This window comes from Megascapheus bottae, chromosome 6, assembly GCF_031878675.1.
Source record: "Megascapheus bottae isolate mThoBot1 chromosome 6, mThoBot2.hap1, whole genome shotgun sequence".
NCBI classification, from domain to species: Eukaryota; Metazoa; Chordata; class Mammalia; order Rodentia; family Geomyidae; genus Megascapheus; species Megascapheus bottae.
This window is the reverse complement of record NC_143514.1, coordinates 64,520,009-64,546,529: the sequence shown is the minus strand read 5'-3', so window position 1 is coordinate 64,546,529 and position 26,521 is coordinate 64,520,009. Positions and strand designations below refer to the sequence as shown.

Genomic DNA, 26,521 nt, shown 5'->3' with positions numbered 1-26,521 from the left:
TGCTGGGCGCGCGGGGCGCAGGCCGCGGGGCCGGAGGCGGGGGGAGCGAGCGAGCGGAGGCGCCGAGGATCCGGTTCACTCGCTGGGGAGACCTATGGGCCGAAGCCGTGTAAATGCGTTTTAAGGCGAGTGCAGGGAGTGGCTTGGGGGAACCCCGGGGAGCGAGCGCCCCGGGGCTCGGGATCTGACCTGTCCCCACCGGCCCCTTTTGCCTCCTCTCAGCAGGGGCCTCGGCTCCGCAACTGCCACTCCTCCTCGGGGTGTTGCACAAGTTTCGAGGTCACCGGCGACCCCCCCTAGCAGCGCGCCTGGCTCTGGCCCCCGCGTAGGAGGACGGGGCTTGGTAAGGGGGTTCGGGGGAGGGGCGGGGCGGGACTTTCGCCCTGCACTCGAGAGGGGTTACCCGGATAGAACCTCGGCTTTCAGTCCTTGCCCGGGAGCCCGCGGACCCCACCCGCTGTGTGGCGACCCCCCCCCCACCGCCCCATGCACGCTTAGAATGATCTAGCACGTCGGGACCAATCGTTTACCAAGCGGGAAACTGAGGCCCCCAGGGGAGGCACGCTGCCCCGAGCGCTGCGGGTCCCTCAGCTCCAGTTCTGGGGCTGAGAATCTCGGGCCTGGGCCACCGGCGCCCTCGTTAGGTGGGCGTGCCCAGGGCCGGGGCCTCCTGGAAACTTGCACACCTGGGTTTCTCAGATGGCCTCCGCCGGACTTTAATCCTCTCCGAATTTTAGAACTGGAAAGCAGCTCCAAATCCACCCATCCCCACTCTTCCCGGTGAACCTCGCCACCCCTCCTCCCCCGCCACCCCTCCTCCCCGGCCAAGTTTGTGCTGGGGGTTGGGCTGGGCAGGATTTGGAGTCCTGATCTGGGGAGGTGAGCCTACCAGAAGAGAGATCTCCATCTCAGCCTCCTTCCCTCCCCCCTCCGGCCCCCCCCCCCCCCCAGTGTGTTGCATACTTTCTAAGGCGGCTGAGGCGGCAGTTGCTGCGGGGGCTCCATCCAGCCAGTGGCTCCTGGTCGGCATGGCAGGCTACCTGAGTGAATCGGACTTTGTGATGGTGGAAGAGGGCTTCAGCACCCGAGACCTGCTGGAGGAGCTCACTCTGGGGGCCTCCCAGGCCACCACGGTGAGGAGCTGGGAGTGGGGGCAGGGACCTGTGCCTTTATCTTGTATACTCACTTATACAAGAGACCAGCTGTTTGATCTCCACTTCCTGGACCTTGCCCCCAAATCCATCGCGTTTCTATGTTTCGTCGTGTGAGGCTTTACCAACAGCCTCCAGACTTACAACCCAGACATTTGTGTGCTCTCTCTCTCCCTCCCCTCACACCTCACCTCTAGGTATCACCAAGCTCTCTGAAGTCCTTAAATAACCCTGCAAGCAACTCATGAAGAACTTATCTTTGTAGCCCAGTTCCAGTCTCCCTAAGGGCCCTCTGAGCTCAGTTTCATTCCACTCCTTCTTCCAACAGAGCCCTCCTTAAAAGCACAAGTCCTTGGCAAGTTCCCCATTGCTACAGGATCAAGTCAACCTCATCAAGTCTACATTAGCCCCGTTTCCCACTCCATTCACGTCTCCCAGTGATGAGATTACTGGGAATCTTAATTCACATGCCTTTGCCTGGAGCATTTCCTGCAACCTGGGGCATCCTTCTGCTGGCCTCTCCCCTTTGCCCATGTCTAATGTTTCCTTACTTCCCATCAGTGTTGCAGCATCCTGGATGCCCCAAAGAGGTTTTCTATTTTCTTTTTTCCATGGTCTCTAATACCTTTTACAGAAGCTCAAATGTAGCATTTATTGAAAGGACTTGCAATTAGTTTAGTGTTCATGTTCCTCCAGACCCAAGCCCCATTAGCTCTAGATCTCTTTCTGGTCATCTCTGTCCCTTAGCATTGCATCTGGTACCAATGGATATCAATTAAAATGTGTTGTGTGAAACAGGGAGGGTTGGGTAATATAGTCTCACCCACCTCCTCATTCACAGTCAGCTGTCAGCTGGTCTGTGGTGCCCAGTTGACCACAGTGGCAGTGGGATGAGCACGTGTATGTAAATGTCAGTGGGTTGTAGGCCACAGCTTCTGCCTTCCCCCAAACTGACCCTTTCCTGGAGCAGACAGATGTGTATATTATTCTAATGCACATGTGCTTTGGAAGCAAAAATGCAAACAGTCAGCCAGGCGCCAGTAGCTCACACCTGTAATCCTAGCTACTCAGGAGGTTGAGATCTGAGGATCACAGTTCAAAGCCTACCCGGGCAGAAGTGTTTCCATGAGACTCCTGTCTCAATTAACCACTCAAAAACCAGAAGTAGAGCTGTGGCTCAAGCACAAAGAGGCTTGAGGACAGTGTCCAGGTCCTGAGTTCAAGCCCTGCAACCACCACCACCACCAACAACAACAAAAAAGCAACAGTCCTGAGAACTTTCATGATTACCTTATGGGTTTGGGGAAGAAGCATTTAAGCTGAAATTTGAAAGTAGACCGTGATATCCCCAAACCTATCAGAGAAGGCTTGGAGAGAGAATATGATCCAGTATGAGTTTTGGCTGCATTGATGGAGACAGACTATAATGCAGGATTACAGAGCCTTGATGCCAAGCTGAGGAGTTTATGTTCCATTCTCTAGGCTCGGGGAACACCTCCCCCCACCCACCAATGACAACAGGGTAGTTTCTTGTGGCTAGAGTAGAACTGGGGGAGGGGTGAAAGCATGTGCAGGGAGGTAGCGGGGTGTGGGGGGTGTCTCACATCCATATGCCTCTTGTATAGGATAAGGTTGCTGCCTTCTTCGTGGCTGACCTGGGTGCTGTAGTGAGGAAGCATTTCTGCTTTCTGAAGTGCCTGCCTCGAGTCCGGCCCTTTTACTCTGTCAAGTGCAACGGCAGCCTGGGTGTGCTGAAGGTCCTGGCTGAGCTGGGGCTGGGCTTCAGCTGTGCCAACAAGGTGAGCCCTGACCCCACGCATACACTGACCACTGAAACCTGCCTGGGAGTGGATCCTGGGGAACAAGAGTGACCTGCAGTTGGCCACAGCCCTTTAGGAAGGTCACCCAACCAGGAGGAGGCTGCAGGGAAAAGGGAGGAGGAAATGTGTATAGAATTTGTCAGCCTTGAAGTTCCAAATTGGATTCTTGTGTGCCCATGAATAGAACGATCACTTTTTTAAAGTGGAAGTTTTCAGTTTGTTGTCTTTTTCAAAAATCCAGCTGGAAGTTTTAAAGTGTGCTAGCACAGAGCTATACATACTATTCTAACTAAAAGCAAAAATACTTCTATATTGTTGGCTTTATTTAATTAATTTTATTTATTTATTTGGTGTGTCATGGGGCTTGAGCTCTTCAGCTCAAGACTACCACTCTTCCCCGGGCCTGGGCATTATCCCTGAGCTTTTCAGCTCAAGGCTACCACCCTACCCTTGAGCCAAGCCCTACTTCCCCGTTCCCCTTTTTCTAAAGGTTAATTGGAGATAAGAGTCTCAGGTTCTTTTGTGCCCAGACTGGCTTTGAACCTTGTTCTTCAGATCTCAGCCTCCAGAGTAGCTAGGATTGCAGGCATGAGCCACCATGCCCCTCTTTATTTTATTTTTTGTAATCAACCTGTAAGCACATTTTTCTTAAGTAATCCTTGAATGATTCTATTGCTATTATTGTTGCAAATTCTTACTTGATTTCTACTATTAATTATAAATTAATTTCTTTCTGCTGTCCTTGTTGATTAGGCTTACATCTTGTCACTCAGCAGTCACTGAATGGCGCTATGGTAGTTGACTGTGCTGGGGAGGGCTGCTGGAGAGCCAGGCAGACCTTGAGTAGAATGCTTGATTCATCTACTTTTCTTCTTCCTTACTTGATTTAAAAAAAGAAAAAAAGAAAAGCCTTGAGCCATGAAGTTTCCTCAAGGTACAGCTTTGGGCGTGTCTCATTTATTCATTCAGCAAATAGTCACTAAACAAATACTATTGCCGGATATATGGTAGGTGAGAATATAGGCCAGAATAAAACAAATTTTAAAAAGCCTTTCCTTCATGGATCTGGTATTCTAAACCGACAATGAAAATATATAGGATTATAGGTGGGAAACAGGGAATGCTGAATGACAGTTTGGTCAAGGAAGGCTTGGCAGATTTGAATACAAATCCTAAGGAAGCAGGAGGTCAAACCAGGTGAAGTAAGGATGAGCCTTCTGGTTAGAGGGACTAGTAAATGCAGAGGCAAATCTCTGGGCTGTGGCTTGTGACATTGGCACAACTGGTCACTGGTCTTTTCACAGCTGGTCATGGTGGTTCTGGAGCAAATTCCTTTTAACTCCCAGATTGGTAGTGTGGCTCGGGGTTGTGAGGAGAGTTCTGGAAAGAATTCCTGAAGGAGAAGGGAGGTGAGCTAGCCAGGATAGGATGATAGGGCCCGAGCAAGTAAGATGCTCAGAATGTGTAGGCTAGCCTTTGCCAAGGACCAGATGCTTTTGATTTTTGCTGTTTGTAGTGGACAACTCTCTTCTTCTGGCCCTGGCTTTCCTACACCTTGTTTCATGTATACCTTACATGAAAATCTAGGAAACATTCAGAGGAGACTATGCAGAACCAGAGCTTTGCCCTCTTCTGCTGTCTTCCATGGCCTGGTGGGCCTCTCTGCAGAGTTACAAGGGATAACATTCTTTTCACTCCTTGGGAATGAAAGATAGGACCAAACCCCCACTGACTAGAATCCTTTTCTTCTGGAATCAGGTGAGTGGCTGGCCCTCTAGTCTCAGGGGCTGGCTTCCCAAGGGCACAGCAGTAGGGGGTATGAGGGAATAGAAGTCATTAAAGACAGTAGGGGACAGAAGAAGCTTCTACTGTTGGTTGACTGCAGCTGCTGGGCCTGGTACTTTGCCAGGCCTTTTCCTGTGCACGGTCCTGTTTTATTCTTGCAATAATCCCATGAGGTCATTATTGGGAAGATACACTGAACATAGAAGGAAAGGCAGAGCTTGAGTGACTCACCCAGGGTTATGCAGTAGGAAGTGGCAGCCTTAATTCACCAATGTGGTTCTCTCAGCCTCTATTACTGGTGTATTTTCCAAGATCCTCAGGGAGGAAGTGGCTGAGCTGGCACTTGTCCAATGATGGGACACCTTGACCTCATTTTTCATCAAGGGCAACAAGAGCCCTAAACCACATCCCTGGGGTGGGTTAGGTGGAGGTTTTGGTGCAGTTACTAAGATAAGAGATGGCTCCTGAAACTCCCCTGCCCCTTACGCTGCACATTGAACCCAGAGCTTCCTGTATGCTAGGCAAATGCTTTCCCTACCTCGCTCGACCCTCAGGTACATAACTTAGAACATCTTCTAATGGGGTATGGCTGCCCTCTTGTGGTGAATTATAGTGGTTGGTCATGCATAATGGAACCACAGGCTTCTGGATGTTGACCAATGTGCTTGATTTGACCTCGGGCTCATGGAGAAACCCATTGGACAGGCTCAAGAGCCAGGGACATAGGCTATGACTTGCCAAAGGAACACTGGCTTACCAGACCTTTTTCCCAAAGTAACTTGTATTATCTATTTCACCCATCTCCATCCCTGCTCTTTGTTGCCTAGGTCACTCAGCCTTTTATTAAAAACACACAAAACCAACAAGAAAACCACCCTTCCCCGGATAACATATCTGCCTGTAGTCCAAACACTTGCTCCCTCCTTGTGAACAAACTCAGCCGAGTTGTTTCTGTTTGCCTGTCTTTCGTTGGCCACTGCTTCCTGGCCTCTGCTTTGATTCCTCCAAAGAATTTCCTTGTAACAAAAGTACTCAGGGGGCCTGGAGTTTGGCCTAGTGGTAGAGTGCTAGCCTAGCATGCACAAAGACCTAGTTTTGATTCCTCGGTACCACATACATAGAAAAAGCCAGAAGTGGTGCTGTGGCTCAAGTGGTAGAGTTCTATCCTTGAGAAAGCCCAAGGACACTGCTCAGACCCTCACTTCAAGCTCTAAGACTGGCAAAAAACAAAGTACTCAGGGATATCTATGATCCAGCAAGCACTTCATATTCAACAGTAATTGTTAGTACTTAACTAATACATTGGTTCATTCACCCAAACTGAAAATGAGACACCAGCCTTATATCTCCACAGATAATCACACATCATGGATTTGGTAGATATATAGCACTTCAAAATTCACAAAGGGTTCAGAGGAAGTCTTTTAAGATGTGTTGTGGTGTTTTAAATGAAGCATGAAAGGCATTCCTAGGGTGCATCGAGTTCCACGGTAACTTTTAACTCAGCAGGTTTTGGAGCTCTGCCCACATGGATGGATTTGGACCTGGCCTAAGGGACACTCTATGTTCTTCTGTCTCTCTCATCAACATTCTCCTTTTTAAAGTAGTCAATAATAAAATACACTCCCAGTTTTTAAGACTTCAATAGATGGGAGATCTGCTTGCTACTCCCCCCTCCCCCACCCATGTTCTAGCACTTCTGCTGCCTAAGAATGTCATGATCACATCTGTAGTGTCCTCTCTTCTTTACCTCTCCCCTTGTGTCCAGGGAGACCTGCTTTCCCAGTATCCCCCTGGGTTCTATCATCCCCCTTCCCCTACTCCTTGTAAACTTTTCCTCCATTAGGGAATGTCACTTTCTTATCCCTTTAAACACTGTCAAGTTTTGATAACTGCATGTACCCAGCACCTGGATGGTCACATACATTCCTGACCCCCCAGCATCCTCTCATGAGGACCCGGATCTACTGGGTAGGGGGGGGAATCCCTTCTCATTCTCACCTCACATTGCTGCTTTCCAGCCGGAATACCTTTTGAAATGGGTGCTGTCACCTGTCCCGGATGACTGATAGCTACTAACCAGTCTCCCCAGAATCCTCTCAGGTCCCTTCTTGAGTGGCCAGACGATAGACATTCAAACCATGTTATTTCATGTTCATGTCTCTCCTCTCTCTCTCTCTCTCTCTCTCTCTCTCTCTCTCTCTCTCTCTCTCTCTCTCTCTCTCTCTCTCTCTCTCTCTCTCTGTCTCTCTCTCTCTCTCTCTCTTATTCCTCTCCCTCCCCCACTTTGTCATGTTGATACTGGGTCTTGAACTCAGGATTTGAGTGCTGTCTTTTAGCATTTCACTCAAGGTGTGTTCTGTCACTTGAACCACCACCCATCACTTCTGGCTTTTTGATGGTTAATTGGAGATAAGAATCTCATTGACTTTCCTGCCCAGTCTACCTTCAAACCTCAATCCTCTGATCTCAGCTTCCTGAGTAGCTGGGATTGCAGGCATGAGCCGCCGGTACCCAGTATCATGTCCCTTCTTGAAATCTTCACCATCTTCTCCCACCACGTTCAGGGGAGAGGTCCATCCGCAGCCTTCTTGGTTCCTTGATGGCTCTGCCCATCGCTATCTGACCTCCAGTTCTCCACTGCAGTACTCCTGCCCAGACTGCTCCAGCATTCTCTGGCCTGCTGGCCTCAGAAGGTTTCTCTGCTGAAAGCAGCCTTCCTTTCCCTCAAGGGCATTTGTGACTGCTAGTATTCCCTGAACACTGTGTGAGGGCCGAACCCTGGCTGCTTTCTTTGCTTGTCTGCATCATGCATGTCAATAGATGATCAAAAGGAATCTGCCAGCGGAGGCTGAGGTCTGACAATTACTTTGCCAGATATACCAGTGGGAGATATGAAACTTTGGATAGTCACTCAACTCTTCTGAGCCTCAGCTTCTTGCTTCATATGATTATTATGAGGATTGAGTGAGAATCCAAGTGCATTTTTCATGCAGAAGGCTGACACCTAGTAAGCTTCCTTTCAGTGGCATGCTTATTCACTAATCAAGGCTCAGTCACAGCCTCTCGGTGCCGTCATTGCTCTTTTCACTCGTTTCGTGTAAAAGCACATTTGCCCAACCACCCAAACTCTTGGTGGGAGCGCATTTGCCTCTAGGAAGTGAGCTTCATGGCCCCCAGTTCAGCTCTGGAGATGAACATTTGTGTCTTCTGTGCTGCTCGTGACCTGTCATCACAGGCAGCAGGCCCCAGTCAGATTTTTCCTCTGGGAAATATGGCCAGTCAGTACTTCCTAGCATCCTTAAAAGAATTATAAAAAATAATTCATATAAATACCTGGTGCTGGAAAGTTACCAAATTCGAATTCATCTTAGGATGGCTACAAATGGCTCTTTCATCTCCTATCATGTTTCAAAACTGGTTCTTCTAATTCTTTCCTCTCTTTTGTGGTGAGTCATACCTGAGTGTGAAAATTGGTTTTGCCAAGTACTTGCTTCATCGCCTTAGTAGGTTGCTTTCTCTGTAGAATAGAGCTTATACCCATTCCAATAGGTCCTACCCCAGTCATTCGAGTTCACTTTGGCATGTCTGCGGTTGCTTTCACGCTGCCATGGCATCACATTGAGGAACTTCCTGTGACTTCTCTCTCTCCCTCTTCCCGGCCTTACCATGCAGCAATCAAGCTGTACCATGTCACATAAGGGAGGTAGGGCTGCGAGAGGAGCTCAGAGGGACTGCATCCACCTAGCATATACGAGGCCCTGAGTTCATCCTCGGCACTACAAATAAACAAGCAAACAGGCCAGATGCTAGTGGGTCACATTTGTAAACCTAGCTACTCAAGAGGCTGAGATCTGAGAATCTCAGGGAGAAGGCAACCCAGGCAGGAAAGCCTGTGAGCCTCTTATCCGTAGTGAACAATCAAAATGCTGGAGGCAGAGGTATGATTCAAGTGAGAGTGTGCCAGCTTTCAGCAGGTTAACTAAGAGAGAGTGTGGGCCTCTTAAGTTCAAGCCCATCTACCAGTGCAAAAAAACAAAGCAAACCAAAAACAACGCCAGAAAGGTGAGGAGGAAGAGGAAGCCTCGGGAAAAGCCTGCATGGACTCACTCAGCACAGCACCCCACACAGCACAAACCTTTGGAACTGAGTGACCTGTGTTGGAAAAACTCTTGAGCTTGTAGGCTTTCAAGTATACCAAATAACATTGTGTTTTATTTATTTAACAAGTTAATGATAGTTATGTATTTACCATATGCACAGGATGTTTGGTGGTATTTTTTGTTTGTTTTTGTTTTTCCTTTTCTTTTCGGGTCCTGGGGCTTGAACTCTGGGCACTATCCCTGAACCTGCCCAGGCTAGCTTCAGTTCATGATCCTCAGATCTCAGCCTCTTGCGTAGCTAGGATTACAGGCATGAACCACCAGCACCCAGGTCACACAAAATACTTTGGTATATGTTACATTGCTGAGTGGCTAATTCAAATTGACACATGAATTAGCTCGCATACTTACTGTATTCTTGTGATGAGAACACCTAAGATCCCTTCTTTTAGCAGTTCCCAAGTAAGTAGTACTCTGCTATTACCTATTGTCACCATCATGTAAAGTGTGGTCTTAAACTTATGCCTTCTAGCTGGACCTGTGTATTCTTTGACCCACCTCTCCCCATGACTCCACCCCACCCCCAGCTTGGAAATGACTGTCTGCTGTCTACTTCTCTGAGTTTGACTTTGTAGATTCTGTATGTAAGTGAGATCATGCAGTGTTAGTCTTTCTGTGCATGTCCTATTCCTCTAGATTCATTCATGTTGTCACAGATAACTTCCTTTTCAAGGTGAAATAATATTCCATTGTGTGTATATATTATGTTTTCTTACCTTTCTTTTCCCTCCTTCCCTTCCTCCTTTCAAACAGTGATCCTCAGATTTCAGCCATTTGAGTAGCTAGGATTAATAGGTAGCTTTAAAAAAGATACCTAATGGGACTGGAGTTTGGCCGAGTAGTAGAGTACTTGCCTAGCATGCACAAAGACCTGGGTTCGAGTCCTCGGTACCACGTATATAGAAAAAAACGCCGGAAGTGGTGCTGAGGCTCAAGTGGTAGAGCTCTAGCCTTGAGAAAGTCCAAGGACAGTGCTCAGGCTATGAGTTCAAGCCCCAGGACTGGCAAAAAAGGGGAAAAAAAGCCCCAATAATGAATATACTGGTTTTGTTAGGATGAGATTGTTGGTTTTTTTGCAATGTTGGGATTTTAACTCAGGGCCTCATGCCTCCTATGTAGGTGCTCTAACTTGCATAGCCATGCCTCCAGCCCTGATTTTTTTCTTGGTTATTTTCACTAGATTGCACCTGGGTGGATGACCATAAAGTCCTAATGGTGGCTAATCTGCTGTCTTAAAGGGCTGTGTACTTGTTATGGGATCCCGCCATGAGCAATTAGGACTTTCCCCTTCATCTGAGCTTCGTTGTGCTCCCTGGGCCAACAGGTCCTGGCGCTTCCTTACCACTGTTCTTGGGATCCCACAGGCAGAGATGGAGCTGGTCCAGCACATTGGTGTCCCTGCCAGTAAGATCATCTACACCAGCCCCTGTAAGCAAATCGCGCAGATCCGGTATGCTGCTGAGCATGGGGTGCAGCTGCTGAGTTTCGACAATGAGATGGAGTTGGAAAAGGTGGTCAGGAGCCACCCCAGTGCCAAGTAAGCCAAGAACTGCTTCTAAGGTGGGGGAAGCAGGCAAGGATCCTGGAGTGAAGGACCTGAGGAATGAATGGAATATGGGGAGGGCATAAGTGGAAAGCTGCAGAAGCAGGTGCCTGGGTGTCGGGAACAGCAGGGGGCATCAGAGGGATATGTAGAAATTTGTTGTGGCTCAAATGTGCTGAGCTGTGTGTGTGTGTGTGTGTGTGTGTGTGTGTGTGTGTGTGGTATAAGTGTATGCACACACTATAGGGAAGGGACCCGATGAATGACACTGGGCATAGATCAGGTACCTGAGCAAATAGTTTCTGGAAGGGTCCAAGACTGGCCATCTTGCTCAAGCTGTGGGGTCCAGGGGGACTGGGGTAAGGCAGGTTGTTCAGAGGGCTACTCTGGATCACTCAGCTTGGGTTTCACTGTGAGATTTTGGTGCCCGTCATCTACCATGAGTTTTAAAACTGCTTGGTGTGGAGCGAGTTCGGAGGACTGGAGCTGTCTAGAGGAGAGCTGCTGAACTCTCAGGAACTGTGGGAATGGGTCCTTGGTGGTGGCTTCTTAGAGATTGGTTGATACACAGGTAGAGAAAGGAGTAGGATTCCTGTGTGCCCAGTGAGACCTGAGCCATGCGGTTCACAGTCCTGGTTTCCCAGGAGAAGTGGCGAGGAAGGAATGGGGGCTCCCCCTCCGCCATGCCCTGTGTCTCCTCAGGATGGTTCTGTGCATTGCTACGGATGACTCCCGCTCCCTGAGCTGCCTGAGCTTGAAGTTCGGGGCGCCGCTGAAATCCTGCAGACACCTGCTTGAAAATGCCAAGAAGAGCCACATGGAGGTGGTGGGTGTGAGGTGTGCGCTGGGAGTCCCCCCTCCCCCCCACCCGCTGTCACTTTCCTAGGAATTAGCCATGCTGCATAAGACTTTTCCCTAAAAGTTTGGGCCTGGAATTCTGCAGGTTGGGAAATTCCTCTCCTTGGAAAGGAGGTTTATAGATGTTCCCCTACCTTAGCCCCATAGTCCAGAAGGTTTTGTCCTGGGAAGGCCCTCCCCCTCCCCTCCCCGCCCCGTACCTATAGGCCATATAGGTTAGCCTATAAGCCACAGGTTATGTAGCCTGTTATATAGCTTCATTTATTTAATTTAGTCATTAGTCATTCATTTATTCATTATTACTTCCCACACTATGCTGAGAGTCTCATTTCCATCATTCCACGGTCTGTGCTGCAGGCACTTATCCTTGCTTAATAGACAGGGAGACATGTAGAGGTCAGGGGTGAGGAGCTTGCCCAGGCCACAAACTGACAGGTATATCCAAGACTGGATACCTTGGGGCCCTGGCTCACCTTCTAGAAGTTTCTCTCTCAGGGAAGCATTGAGGGAAGGAGCACCAACTGCCTCCTGTCCACTCCTTGCCACATGGCAGCCCATTTAATATGCCAGGCCTCAGTCACTGTATCTGTAACATGTGCACATTGTCCCATGCATCTACTCAGGGTTGAGGTGGTAGCCCCTGGGGCTCTGCATGTGAGCTGAGGCTCTTCCTCCCTTCCCAGTTTTCACATTGGCAGTGGCTGTCCTGACCCTCAGGCCTATGCTCAGTCCATCGCAGACGCGCGGCTTGTGTTTCAAATGGGTGCCGAGCTGGGCCACACGATGCACATTCTGGACCTTGGTGGTGGCTTCCCTGGCATAGAGGGAGCCAAAGTGAGACTTGAAGAGGTAATCCTGGACTGGAGCCTCTTGCTGGGCTCTCTGGGTGGAGAATGGGGAAGGCTGGGAGGTGGGGATGGGATAGAATGATCAGAGGTCCTACCTGGATTGTGTCACCCCTTAGCAATCCTGTTGCTGTTGCTGAGCAAACGAACCGGCACCAGCCTATGAACTTAACCAGCGTAATTGAGGCTTAGCCTATATCTGAGCATGTGGCAATGCTCCTTGAGGATCTGAGCATGTCCTGTTCACCCTCTTGACAGGCTGATGGGAAATCTGGCAAAAAAAGGAAAACCCACCTGTAAGATAAGGGCAAGAAAAATGTGCAATAGCAGTCCCTACTCTAACCACTAGGGGCGCTGCTCCTTTGGAACAGGCTGCTTCTAAAATCTCCACCTTTAGAAACTGACAAGGATCTGAGAGAGTTCAGGAAAGGATCTAAATAATTAGCTTCATGTTGGTGGCTCACGCCTGTAATTGGAGCTACTCAAGAGGCTGAGATCTGAGGATTACAGTTCAAAGCCAGCCCAGACAGGAAGTCTATAAGACCCATCTCCAATTAACAAACAAAAAACCAGAAGTAGAGTTGTAGCTCAAGTGGTAGAGCACCGCCTTGAGCAGAACAGCTAAGGAACAGTGCCCATCTCTGAATTCAGTGAATTCAAGGTGGCACTCACACACACACACACACGCACACACACGCACAGAACGATTTTATATACACACAGCCCCATCATATTTATAATGAAAATTGTGTTTGCAGATTGTGCATAGAAATAATTAATGAAACTACTCTAAAAAAAGTCATCTGGATAATAGAATTAGGAACGTTTATCTTTTAATTTATCTATATTTTAATTTTTTTCTATAATGTATTATTAACTGGTTATTTGTGAAAGAAAGATCCACATCATGGCTTCTGGAATCTGGTCCCCAAGCATTACAGTAAGTGCCCCTTCCCATTGTGGGGTGTTGAGGAGGGTGTCCACCAAACCCTGTCCCCCTTCTGCCTTCCTGGCTAGCTGTCCCCAGTTAACAGCTGGGCCTTAGCAGCTGCCAAGTTCTTCCTGAAATCAAAACAACTCTCAAGAAAGAGACTTGGGTCGTTAGCAACTCTGCGGCAGAAACCCTACATTTCAAGCACACAATTGTTCCCCACCCCCACCAGATTGGTTCTGTGATCAATTCAGCTTTGGACCTGTACTTCCCTGAGGGCTGCGGTGTGGACATCCTTGCAGAGCTGGGCCGCTACTACGTGACCTCCGCATTCACCGTGGCAGTCAGCATCATCGCCAAGAAGGAGATTCTTCTGGACCAGCCCGGCAGGGAAGGTAGGTGCTTGGTGGGCAGTGAAGCCCAGTTCTGCCCTACGGCTGGTTACAGGGTAGGGGGGTACTGAGCAGCATCTGGTTCTGGGTGCAGTAGCAGGTTGGGGAACTCCTGATACAGGGATTTACTGAGAGGAGATGTGTTGTCTTTTCTTCTCATCCTCAAATATATATATATATATAATTTTCTCCCCTAGGCATGTTCAAATTTTGTGCAGGTTCAGATTAAAACCATATCAGGGAGATGAAATACTCTTTTGATCCCTATTTGACAGATGGGGAAACAGAGTCAGAAGGAATACAAGTGAAATGGTTAATTGCTAATCAGAAGTGAAGCCTGAAATTGACCCCATATCTGTCTGCTCTGTGACGTACAAGCTGCTCATATTCATCCTGTCTCATCACTTCATAAAATCCATGAATGACAACTAATATTTAAGTCCATGTTACAGGTGACAGAATGTAGCTACGGAGAGGTCAAGTCACCACTTCAAGGTCATACACTTGATAAAGAGTAAAGTTCAGGGCACACTGAGTCAGAGGTTGGGTGCTCACACTGCCAACATCAAGTGTTCCTCCATGTCCGCTCCAGGTAGATTAAACCTACCCAAGGGATCTTTCAGAAGCTTATGAGTGGCAGGGGTCATGGAATCTGGTCTCAACTAAAAGCGGATAAGGGAGGGCCGGGAGTTTGGCCTAGTGGTTAAAGTGCTTGCCTAGCATGCATGTACCACCTACATAGAAAAAAGCTGGAAGTGGTGCTGAGGCTCAAGTGGTAGAGTTCTAGCCTTGAGAAAGTCCAAGGACAGTGCTCAGGCCCTGAGCTCAAGCCCAGGACAGGCAAAAAAAAAAAAAAAAGCGGATAAGGGGTGAGGGGTGGAGGGAGGGAGAGAGAAGATGATATACTTACATAGAGAGGTGGTGGGCTCCAGTTAGAATGGTGTGTGTGGGGGGGTGCTTGTTTGTGCATGCACACATGCATGATTGCACATGTTGACATTCTTCTGGCCATCTCTGTAGACCTAGGAGACAGTCCTGTCTAGCCCAACCAGTAGCCTGGAAACCTGTTTTCTCATTTCATAGCATTCACTTTTTCTGTCAAATGCTTGCTTCTTGGAGTCTGGGCAGGCCTGCTCTTCTGCCTTTGCTGGAGCCTCTAGGGGCTCAGGTGTAGACAGAGGAGTGGTACTAACAGAGAGGCTCAGCTGCAAAGGACAATGTTCCCACAGTGGCAGTGAACCCTTGTCACCATGATGGCCGATGGTGAGGAAGATGTAGCTCCATTGCTCTTGTTGAGCCACCATGGTTCAGGCCCCCTACTCCCAGGCCCCTCACTTTCTGCTTAATACTGCTCCTTGTCCCCTCCCTTTCCTGCAGAGGAAAATGGCTCCACCCCCAAGACAGTTGTGTACCACCTTGATGAGGGCGTGTATGGGATCTTCAACTCAGTCCTGTTTGACAACATCTGCCCTACTCCCATCCTGCAAAAGGTGAGCCTACCATCATGTGTGTCTTCATTGTGTGTACACCTTTCAATAACATTACATGTGTTTATATCACATTCTATTTATGTATTCTCTTCCCAGGAGCAAACCTAAGTTCTCGGCACACTAGGCAAGCATTCTAAACACTGAGCTATACACCAAGCCACATATTTTTACTCCTTAAAAATGAGATACAAGGCTGAGGATATAATGCAATGGTAGAGCAATTGTCTGACATGCATGTGGACCTGGGTTCATCCTAGATTAATTTTACCTCAAAAAGTACGAAAAAATGGACAATAAGAGGCTAGGTGTAGTGTATGCGTTTAATCTCCAGGAGGCTGGAGCAGGGGGATCTTGTATTTAAGGCCAATCTGGACTTCACAAAGAGATCCTTTCTCAAGAAAAGAAAAAGAGAACCAAGTTGAACATTATATTTCCTTTCAATCTTTTAGAAAATTCATTGTGCTTTGCTTTCATAAAGTTAGGATCATATTGTTCTGAAATTTGTTTTTTTCTTTATATGGGTCATAATTATGTCTATGTCATTAATCTTTCACAACATGCTTTTCCATTGCTACATAGTATTTCAACCAATCTGACTCCAGTGGTTGGCCACTTGGTTTTTTGTTTTGTGAGTTTGTCTGGACATCCAATTTTGGTTACTGCCCTGGGGGTAAATTCCTAGAAAAAGAAAGTTCATCTGTGATGGAGTTTTCATATTAACAGGGGAAAAAGAACAAAACATTCCTGGGTCTCCAGTGGCTTCAGTGGAAATCTAAGAGGGAAAAAATGAGTCATGTTGTTGTATTTTCATAGCTATAGGTCTTTGAAGTCAGCTTCTCCTGGGAGCTTTTCCAGCCTCTCTTTTCTCTGTGGGCAGGGGGTCCCTCTTGATCTTCTAGGGGCCTAGATACTGTGCATCAATGTGGTGGGTCCTCATTCCATAGTTAAATATGACTCTGTGTTTGTCTGAGGGAATTTCCCAGATGTGCTCAGGAATTCAGAGTTTTCTGTTCAGTCCTACACCCTCCTGGCTGCATGCTTTCCACAACCTGCATCCAACAGACCTCATCACAGCAGAAAAAACACTGGGCTGGCCTGGGCTGGCCAAGCCCAGGGGGCCGAGCAGGCAGCAGCTCCACGCCTGTAGTCACCTTCTTCCTGCTTGATGCCATCTCTGACACACTCTCTCTTCTTTTCATCAGCTGCTAAGAAGTATAGATACTAGTCCCTGACCACCAGTGCTTCGACTCATTTGTATCCTGTCCTTCCAGGGTCTGCTTTGACTCATCTCTGGATGGCCTTCCTGACTTGGGTACCAGGAAAGATGTGCCTGTTCTTTGTGGTCTGTGCTGTGCCTCCTGGGGTGACTTACCTCAGTTTCCTCCTTTGGGCTGTCAAACACTCACAGCAGTGGTTACAGGAGATTTGGGATCCTGTTCTTCCTTCCCAGGGCCTTTGATTTTGGCTCTATGGCATAAAAAGTTGCATTATCTGGGCGCCAGTGGCCCACACCTGTAATCCTAGCTACGCAGGGGGTTGATATATGAGAACTACAGTTCAAAGCCAATCCAGGCAGGGAAGTCTGTGAGACTTTTATCTCCAGTTGAACACCAAAAAGCCAGAAGTGGAGTTGTAGCTCAAGTGGTAGAGTGCTAGCCTTGAGCACACAAAAAAATACTCAGGGACAGTGCTTAGGCCTTGAATTCAAGCCTCAGGACACACATGCACACACACACACACACACACACACACACACACACACACACACACACTATATATATATATATATATATATATATATGTAACTTTAAACCTTCAGTGAACTTAAAAAAAAATAAAACCCTCTTAAACCCCCTGCACTAATGGAAATCTTTCCACGTCACATTTTCTTTTTTGTCAGCATGCACAAGAAGGGCTTTGTGTTTTTTCACCACACATATGTGAAGGCTAATGACGAGTACTTACTGTAGCAGGTACTGTACTAAGCATTGGGCATGGCAGTTACTCCCCCACACTTGCCAAAATACTTTAAAGTAGATATTGTGGATCATTTTACACCGAGACCACTGAGCTCACAGAGGTGAGTTCTCTTGTTTAGTCACATACTTAATAGAAGGTAATGCTTATTAACTATAGACTGTGAGCCCTTGGGGTCTAGGGCTCATGGCTTAGTCATCTCTGACTATCTGTCTGGTGTCAGAGAAAGCTTTTAACTCCTTTCCTATGGACCTGCCATCTTCCTATAAAATTGCTGTATCATTGGACATTTAAGCATTGATTGCTCTTATTATTTCGTGATATTCCTATAAATATCACTAGTGTGTTCTTTGCTAATCTCCCTGCCAGGATGGCTTATTCTACATGGTAGAATACTTGCTAGGCAAGTACTCTACCACTGAGTCATACTGCTAGCCTTTCTTTTTCACGCTAGTACTGAGGCTTGAACTCAGAGCCTAGCTTTTTCATTGTTAATTGGACATTAGAATCTCATAGACTTACATGCCCAGGCTGGCTTCAAACCACAGTCCTCAGATTATTGCCTCCTGAGTAGCTAAGACTACACAGACATGTGCCACCAGGGCCTGGCTTCCTAAATGAGATTTTAACCATAAGTTTTTGTTCTATATCACTTCCCTCTTTTTATGTTGCCTTGTTCATTAATTTTTTTCTTTTAAAATACTTTGATATACTTTATGTGTGCAAAATTTATTAGGAATTATTGATTTGTTTTTAGAAGCTGGGGAATTAACAAGGAAGCGTACCAGATCCTGTATGGTTTTAGTGTTTGACCTTATTTCTTCTGGAGAATTAGCCCCATTTTGGGCCTCCAAGGAAAGTAGCTGGGTGAGTGCTGGCTCAGAATTCTGCTTGTCTGTCTCAGGACCTGTAGCAAGTCACGTCTCCCTCCGAGTTTTCTAATCTCTAAGATGGTTTAAGCAGCTATGCCACCTTGCCTCTTAGACAGGATGTGAAGTTGTGGTGGGCACACTGTAAACAAGGAACCCCTGACCCTTCTCATAGAGGGGCCCAGTGGCCAGAACATTGGGCATCTTGGATGTTTACAGGCACGTGTCTATTTGCCTTCAGTTCCAGACATGTAGACAAGGGTGAGGTTTTATCAATTTATTGTCATATATTTTGGAATATTTATTTCATAGATTCCTTTTTTGTTGTTGTTGTTGCTCATGGGGCTTGAACTCTGGGACTGGGCACTGTCCCTAAGCTCTTTAGCTCAAGGCTACTGCCCTACCCCTGGGCCTGGCTGTTGTTCCTGAGCTCTTCCTGCCCTACCCCTTGAATAACAGTACCACTTCCCATTTTTTTTAATGATTAATTGGAGATAAGAATCTCACAGTCTTTAGTGTCCAGGCTGGCTTTGAACCGAGCTCCTCAGATCTCAGCCTCCTGAGTAGCTAGGATTACAGGCATGAGCCAACATGACCAGCTCCTTTTTTGTTTGTTTGTTTTTTTAAAATAGTTAAAAGGAAGCTTGCATGCTGGTATATGACTATAATTCCAGCTTCACAGGAAGCAAAGAGAGGAAGACTTTTGTTTGAGATTAGCAAATGCATAAGACACTATCTGAAAAGAAAGACACGAAACACTAAAGGTGCTGAAGATGTGGCTCAAATAGGAGAATGCTTTTTGCCTAGGAAGCTTGACACCTGAGATCAAACCCCAGTACCCCACAAAGAAAAAAATAGTAAGGGTAGATTTGCTTTATTTTTTTGGTAAAGTTTTAAAATCTTATTTTTATACTTTTTAAATAAAAATGACAGAATGCTGATGTATAGAACTCGAGAGGTGAGGGCAGGGAGTTTGGGCTAGTGGTAGAGTGCTCACCTAGCATGCATGAAGACCTGGGTTCTAGTCCTTGGTACCACATACATAGAAAATACAGGAAGTAGCAATTCCACTACTTGGCATTTACCCACTCGTCCAGAAACAAGGACATACTAAATCCACTAGCACAACCATGTTCATTGCAGCACTATTTACCACAGCAAAGATATGGAACCAACCCAGATGCCCCTCAGTTGATGAGTGGATCAACAAGATGTGGTATTTATATACGATGGAATTCTATGCTGCTGTCAGAAAGAATGACATCGTCCCATTTGTAAGGAAATGGAAAGACTTAGAAAAAATCATATTAAGTAAAGTAAGCCAGACTCAAAGGAACATAGGCTAAATGGTTTCCCTCATTTGTCATAATCAGTAGAAACTTGGGCTCTCTTAGCAGAGATTTACAAAAGAGCAAAACATAGATACATAGGCCATTTAGTATGACGCTAAATGTAAGGACCTCCAGGATATAGAAACAAAAGCCATATAATGAGTGACTATTGTCCTTAATGTACTATGTTATCTCTCATCTCTTTTACTGTCCCTTGGTTATCTCATATTGTTACAGTATTTCACCTTGTTATCTGATATATTGTATATGTATGTGTATTTGGTTATTTGAAGCCGGATAGGGAAGGGAGGAAAACAAGATGAGGGGCAGGGGTGGAGGGAGGGAAATGGAGACCAAGACATGAGAAAGGGTATCAATGTTTGCGAAGGAATGCACCTTCTATCTGGTGACTACAATGTAACCCTTCTATTAATTACAATAAAAATATATGGGGGGGGTGGAGGGGAGGGTAATGGGTACCAAGACATGTGAAAGGGTATCAATGTATGTGAATTAATGCACCTTCTATCTGGCAAATATCGTGTAACCCTTTTATTAATTACAATAAAAAATTTTTAAAAAAAGGAAATTTAGGTAAAAAAAATATATGGAAAAAAAGAAAGAAAATGCAGGAAGTGGTGCTGTGGCTCAAGAGGTAGAGCAATATCCTTGAGAAAGCCCATGGACAGTGCCCAGGCCCAGAGTTCAAGTTCCAGGACTGGAAGAAAAAAAAAGAATTTGAGGTGCTTGTTCTTGTTATTGTGGGAGAACTATTAAAACCTGTTTTCTTAAACATCATTATGGATATATTTATAGAATGTTTCTTTCCTAAAACTTTGAGTGTTAGCTTAATGTATCTTAATGATGACAGCTAAGGGAGATGATTCAGAGCAAGAGATTAATTTTACTCATTACCAAAAAGCTTATAACTAAGAACATACTGTTAAATGAACAGTATTTGTTTCTCTCCCCATCCTGGAACAGGAGCTTAACAATCATAGGAACCATAGATTTTTGTGTACGAGCACTCATTGCTGCTCTTCACCTCCTGTACTAAAGCCTGGCACATAGCAGATGCTCAATAAGGATTTGGTGAATGAACAGGTCAAAATACAGAAGAGTTCTCATTCTTTTTTTTTTCCCTTTTGGGCATATTGGGGTTTGAACTCAGGGCCTTGCATGTGATAGGCAGGTGCTCTATCGTATAAGCCACTCCCCCTAGCCCTTTTAGCTTTCATTATGTTTTGATTAGACCCATACTATCATATCCAGCTTTTCTTTGTTAAGATGAGGGTCTCCTGAACTTTTTGCATGGACTGGCCTTGAACCATAATCCTCTTACTCTCAGCCTCCTAAGTAGGTAGGGTTACAGCTGCTCACTACGACTGCCCTTTGCTTCATCTTGAGTTGAATAATGCATGCATGTTTTTTCTTTATGAATAGGGCTGATTTTTTATTAACTACTTTCAAATATGTGAGTGTTATTTCTGCTTATAGAAGCTGAGGCATATTTTTCCCTCAGTTTTATTCATTCCTTCCCGGGCTCTGGTGTTGAGATGATTTTTCTTTCTTTCTTTCTTTCTTTTTCCCCTCCATTGATCTTACCTTCTCCTAGGCTTCTCTATGGCTTCAATTTGTATCCTTTTAAAAATTTTCCTTCTCATTCTCATCATCTATCCATTTAAAAATATTGCAGTGGGGCCGGAGTTTGACCTAGTGGTAGAATGCTTGCCTAGCATAAGGCTCGGGTTTGATTCCTTGGCACCATATACATAGGCGGGAAAAAGCCAGAAGTGGTGCTGTGGCTTAAGTGGTAGAGCTCTAGCCTTGAGAAAGCCCAAGGACAGTGCTCAGGCCTGAGTTTAAGCCCAGAACTGGTAAAAATATATTGCAATGAACAAGTCACTGGTGGCTCATACATATAAACCCTAGCTACTCAGGTGGCCGAGGTCTGTGGATCATGGTTTGAAGCTATCCTGGGCTGGAAGTAGAGGTGTGGCTCAAATGGTAAAGCACCATTTGTGAATGGATGAGCTGAGCAACAAGAACATGAGGCCCCGAGTGCAAACCCTGATAGCCACACAAAAAATATTACATTAAGCATCTGTCTACTTTGTGCTGGATTGCAGGGTCCAGGAGTTGGGGAAGACCTGTACTGATGCCATCCCTGGGCTTGTAGAGTTTAATGTCTGTCAAGAAAGGCCAAACCAAATTCTTCACAACAATCTCATTATTAACTATAGTAAATGTCATAGGGATAAAGCTTGGACAGTGTAGAGCTTTAGGAAAGGTTACCAGAGCCTATCTCTTCTTGGATCCACAGGAAAAATAGTGGCAGATTTGGGGTCTCAGGGCCCAGCCTGGGGCTTTGAAGGAAAGGATTGGGGGGAGGAAAGCTATTGTTACAGGAGAGTCCAGAATGGCGGGAGGAACTGGAGTGAGAACGCAGTGGAGTGGGCTGAGAATGTGGCTTAGTAGTAGAGTGCTCGCCTAGCATGCATGAAACCCTGAGTTCAATTCCTCAGTGCCACATACACAGAAAAGTCTGGAAGTGGCACTGTGACTAAAGTGGTAGAGCACTAGCTTTGAGTAATAGAAGCTTAGGGACAGTACCTGGGTCCTGAGTCAATCCCCAGGAATGAGGGGGCGGAGGTGGGAGGGGGAGAAGAGCACAATGGAAGGTAGAGTGGGGATGAAGGCATGTTGTCTTTTGGTGCTGACCTATGCTGTGGACCTCCTGGGCAGGGTGGGGGAGGGGCACGGCACTGTGACCAACTGCACTGACATCTGGGTTGTCCAGAAATGATCAGTACCACCGATTTCTTCTCCAGATCTGAAGAAAAGTTTTAAGAAAAATTAAAAATACAATGTTCCTTATAATCTATTCAATTGCTACATTTAATTTTTTTCTTCTTCACTTCCATCACATTTTATGTACTGAGGTACAGGGATTTCGTCCATTTTGCATTATTTGTAGGGAAATTTTGTAGAAGACTTTGATAAATGGATGAAAATATTATGTCTGTCTCCAGTGGAAGGCTGAGCTTCTGTGGGATCTCTATCTTTTATTGTCTGAATTATTTTATGTTGTTGTAACTTACATATACTTATGGTAATGCAGATAATTTTCAGATAATTTTCTTCTATAGAAGTGCAACTTTTATCTTTTGGAATTCAGTTGATTATTGCCCGATGGACATTAAGCAGATGGGAAAATTTATATCGCTGAAGCAAGTTTGTTTTTCTCTTCTTAATGACCTATATATGTGTGGGTTCTTAAAATTATTCCTTTGAGCTGTTTGCTTTACTGATCGATTCACTAAAAACTTTGACATATATATATATATACATTTTATATCTGCACAAAAGCATGATTTATCTTTCTTGAAAAGCTATTTAAAAGTGAATGTTCTATATATAGAACCCACCTATCTTTTTAGTAGCCCTGTGTATAGGTACTATTTATCGTTCCCACTTTACGAATGAGAAAACTGAGGCAAAGAGCACTTTATCTTGTCCAAGATCACATAGCTATTAACTGCTGGAACCTGGATGTGAGACCAGATATCATGGCTTCCAAGTGCAGGAGGCCACAAGTACGGAGAAGTAGAGAGGGCCTTAATGCCAGCATCTGGGGGAGGATGGGGGAGGAATACTCGGGCTGTGGTATGCCCAGGAGGGCTGACATTATCTTTGTCTTCCACAGAAACCAGCTGCAGAGCAGCCCCTGTATAGCAGCAGCCTGTGGGGCCCGGCGGCTGACGGCCATGACTGTGTGGCTGAGGGCCTGTGGCTGCCACAACTACACGTAGGGGACTGGCTAGTCTTTGACAACATGGGCGCCTACACCGTGGGCACAGGGTCCCTCCTCAGGGGAGCCCAGGCCTGCCGCATCACCTACGCCATGTCCCGAGTAGCCTGGTAAGGAGGTCTTGCTGTGAAGTGGGGTGGGGTAGGGAAGCCTGGGGACTGAGACCCCAGGTCGCTGCTGTGCAATCCACTTTGACAGGGAGTCCCCTGGCTGCTAGCCCTGGGTGAGGTAGGTGCCAGGTACCTGGCTGTGGCCAGGGATGAAAGCTCATAGCTCTGTTGTGGATGATGCTGTGCTGGGCAGGGCTGCCGCTCCCTGTGAATCTCAGGCCTGTTCCCTGAGAGGTGGGGACAGTGGGCAGTGGGTAGGTGGGAGAAGTGGACAGGGAATCCTGGAAGAAGGAATGCAGTGTGTTTTGTCTCAGGTACTATTACAGGGTGGGTATGAGCAGAGAGGAGGCAGCAGTAGATCAGGCAAGACCTTGGAGGCCTAGTGAAGGGCTGAAGTGGCAGGAAGCAAGGACGGTTTGGAGAATTATGCCTGGAAAGACCACACTGTAATTTCTGGGTGCATTAAAGGGGACACAGATACACAATTCAGCAGTGATATTCACTAGATACTATGTTGGAAATGGGTGTGGGGAGGTGAGATGGAGGGGAAAGACTGGAAGAGAACAATGGAGCGGGGATGACACTGTTCAAAAAGAAACATACTCTTTACCTGGCTTATGTAGCTGTAACCCCTCTGTATATCACCTTTACAATATTTTTTTTTTTGCCAGTCCTGGGGCTTTGGACTTTCTCAAGGCTAGAGCTCTACCACTTGAGCCACAGCACCACTTCCGGCTTTTTCTACATATGTGGTACCGAAGAATCAAACCCTGGTCTTTGTGCACGCTAGGCAAGCACTCTACCACTAGGCCAAACTCCCAGCCCTTAAATTTTTTGTTGTTGTTGTTGTCGGAAAAAAATTTTTTTAAAGGATAAACAGGTTAGATAGATAGCTGGTCAGGTGGTAGCTCTGTGACCTGGAAAAGGCTTGGCTCTACTCATTGAACCTCAGCTTTCTCATCTAGGAAATAGGCCCAACACTAGCCCTATCTACTTTACCAATTGGTACTGGGATCCCGTGAGGGAAATAGAGAGTCATGCCTATGAAACCCTGACATGAGGTAGCTTGGGTTCTCACCACACACAGTCCTGTAGAGGTCTGTGTTATCACCAAGCAATGTTGCTGTCCTGATGGGTCACATGGCTGGTTAACGGGAAAGGGTCAAGGGGACAGGAACACTTTTGAAACGTCACATGGTGTCTTGAGGCCCCAGGAACACTACTGAACCCCAGGTCCTGAGAAGACATTAGGAAAGTTGCATTTCATTACCCATTCAGCATACCTGTGAGAGGCACAGACCAGCCTTAGTCCTGAAGGCAGTCAGGACCCACTGAGGGTTTTTAAGAAATGGTGTCAACCCATGTTTAAAGATAAGGAGACAGAGATTGAGACAGAGGGCACCAGGCCCAGAGCCCTCCCCACAACGGTCACCAGCCTGGCTCCCAATTTGTTGTTGATCCATGCAGATCAGCTGAGCGAAAGACCTTCTTGCCAGTGTGGGACTAGAATGCACTTGAAGTATGGAAGGACTCAGGGGAAGCACTGGTTAGAAGAGGGAGAGTCTTGTGGGAAAGCAGATCCCAGCAGAAGTAAAGGCCAGGATCTTTCTCTCTCCACCATCCACCCCTTCCCAGCCCAGTGGTGGCTTGCTGCCCTGCACACTAGCAGTAGGGGACACAGAAGTCTTCCCTACTCAGCTGTAGGTGAAGCAGTGTCGGGGTATGAACATTAAGCTTGTTGTTTCCAAGGAGAAGCCAACTGTGTATGGGACTTGGAGGGTGTAGCTGAGATCTGGAAGCAGTGGAGGAGTTAGTAGGGTGAGGCAGGAGACAAGCATTCTGCAGATCCAGGAAGATCTGCAGAGAGCCAGGGAGGGTGTGTGGGGCTGTGCTGAGCAGAATGAGGGCAAAGTAGGCTGGGTTGATCTCAGGGGGCCTGAGCACTGAGGGAGGAGCTGGTGATTGAAGAGCAGGGGTTTGCCTTTTGGAAAGATGCACCTGGGCCAGTGCTGGCTCCATCTGAAAGGGCTGAGAGCCAGTCAGAGAGCCTGTGCTGGCAGTATGAATGGATACAGGTAAGTGGGCTGCTCAGGGGCTGGGTTTGCTGGGGCTAGGCTGGGGTTGAGACAAGAGTCCCTGCTGTGGCCAGAGCAGCTGGCCCCATGTTGGAACTCTATCCATTAGGGGATGGAGGAGAAGAAATTGTGTGTGGGATTGGCTGAGGGAAGCAGAGAATGGATTGTTCACCGTCCCCAAGCCTAGGAGCTGGGGGCTGGGAGGTGAAAGTTGGAATCTTGGTTCTGCTACCAGCTGGGAATCTGGTGCTGCGTGGTTGTTCCTGATCCTCAGATTCCTCTCCATTATGACAGAAGAGATGCTTCCCCATAGGGGATCTCAGGATTTGGGCAAAGATGTAATTAAACACGTGGAAAGTGCCCGATAAATATAGGTTCCTTTCTCTGGGCAGTGGAATCTGGTCATCTGCTTCCCTTGCCTCAACCCTTGGAGTGAGGCTTAGAGGTGAGTCCACACCCAGTGGGGCCAGGACTATACATGTCTCTTGTTCCCAGGGAAGCGCTTCAAGGGCAGCTGCTGCCCACAGAAGAAGACCAGGACGCCGAGGGCGTGTGCAAGCCTCTATCCTGCGGCTGGGAGATCACAGACACCTTGTGTGTGGGCCCTGCCTTTACCCCAGCGAGCATCATGTGAGCGGGCCTGCTCCCCCCCACCCCCGAACCCCAGCGGGGCCGCGGAGATGCCTCTGGGAGAGGTGGGGAAGGCGGTGAGCAGGCACCCTCTGGCCAGGACTCTGGTGCCTGCTCTGCCGCCCCCACACTCCACCTGTAGTGTTTCTGCCCTGTAAATAGGACCAGTCTTACACTCGCTGTAGTTCAAGTATGCAACATAAATCCTGTCCCTTCCATCTGTGTCTGCCTTCTCTGCAGCGCAAAGGGCCTGGTCAGCCAGGTGTGGGGGTGTTCTTGGGGGTCTCCCTTAGTCTCCTTCTCACCTTTGTAAATATGAAGCAAATAAATATTTAGTTGTTCTTTTTTAAATATTCCAGTGGAATCTGGAAGTTCCATTTGCAAAGCTGTCAGGACCCCATCTGGGGAGAAACTTGCCCAGCCGCCATGGATAAACCCCTGCCCTTCTACTTCAGTTCTGTCATGCAGCACTGGCTGCAGGGTGGCCTCTCCCAGTGGTACCCACCTCTTCTGATTCTCCTCTGTCCTCTTCATAGGCCTCTGTGCCTGGTTTCCTAAGGAAGGGCGACATGTTGGGGGTCAGGCCGGGGTCAGAGCAGCTTCCTTTCATGGGCACATGACTAGCTAGTGGCCTCTATGTGACCCAGTACCTAGCCTGAGGTCTGGCTCAGAGCAAAGAAAACTGATTATTTGATACAGCTGTGGATGAAAGGGGGCGGAGTCTCTACATGTTGCTTTTT

General features: G+C 47.1%; 1 protein-coding gene across 5 annotated transcripts; it reads left to right on the top strand.

Moving 5' to 3' along the window:
• Azin2 (antizyme inhibitor 2) lies at positions 1–26,132 on the top strand. 5 transcript variants are annotated; one of them, XM_090335303.1, is made up of 12 exons: positions 1–125; positions 223–343; positions 952–1,133; positions 2,777–2,950; positions 10,284–10,456; positions 11,165–11,299; positions 12,004–12,169; positions 13,060–13,105; positions 13,351–13,491; positions 14,866–14,978; positions 22,862–23,076; positions 25,647–26,132. In XM_090335303.1, exons 3-12 carry the CDS (start codon positions 1,029–1,031, stop codon positions 25,783–25,785), a joined length of 1,407 nt encoding a protein of 468 aa, XP_090191429.1. In that variant the 5' UTR covers positions 1–125; positions 223–343; positions 952–1,028; the 3' UTR covers positions 25,786–26,132. The 5 variants fall into 5 exon arrangements, with proteins under 5 accessions (XP_090191429.1, XP_090191431.1, XP_090191428.1 ...); XM_090335302.1 differs by having other exon boundaries at positions 2–125; positions 13,064–13,105; positions 13,329–13,491; XM_090335305.1 differs by lacking the exon at positions 2,777–2,950 and having other exon boundaries at positions 13,064–13,105; positions 13,329–13,491.
• The last annotated feature ends 389 nt before the right edge of the window (positions 26,133–26,521 follow it).

Bases quoted from the DNA above. Each gene is read 5' to 3' on its own strand.
- Azin2 (XM_090335302.1), top strand. From the start codon at position 1,029: ATGGCAGGCTACCTGAGTGAATCGGACTTTGTGATGGTGGAAGAGGGC. The intron at 2,951-10,283 runs GTGAGCCCTGAC...GGGATCCCACAG, and splicing joins GCTTCAGCTGTGCCAACAAG to GCAGAGATGGAGCTGGTCCA. The intron at 23,077-25,646 runs GTAAGGAGGTCT...TCTTGTTCCCAG, and splicing joins GCCATGTCCCGAGTAGCCTG to GGAAGCGCTTCAAGGGCAGC.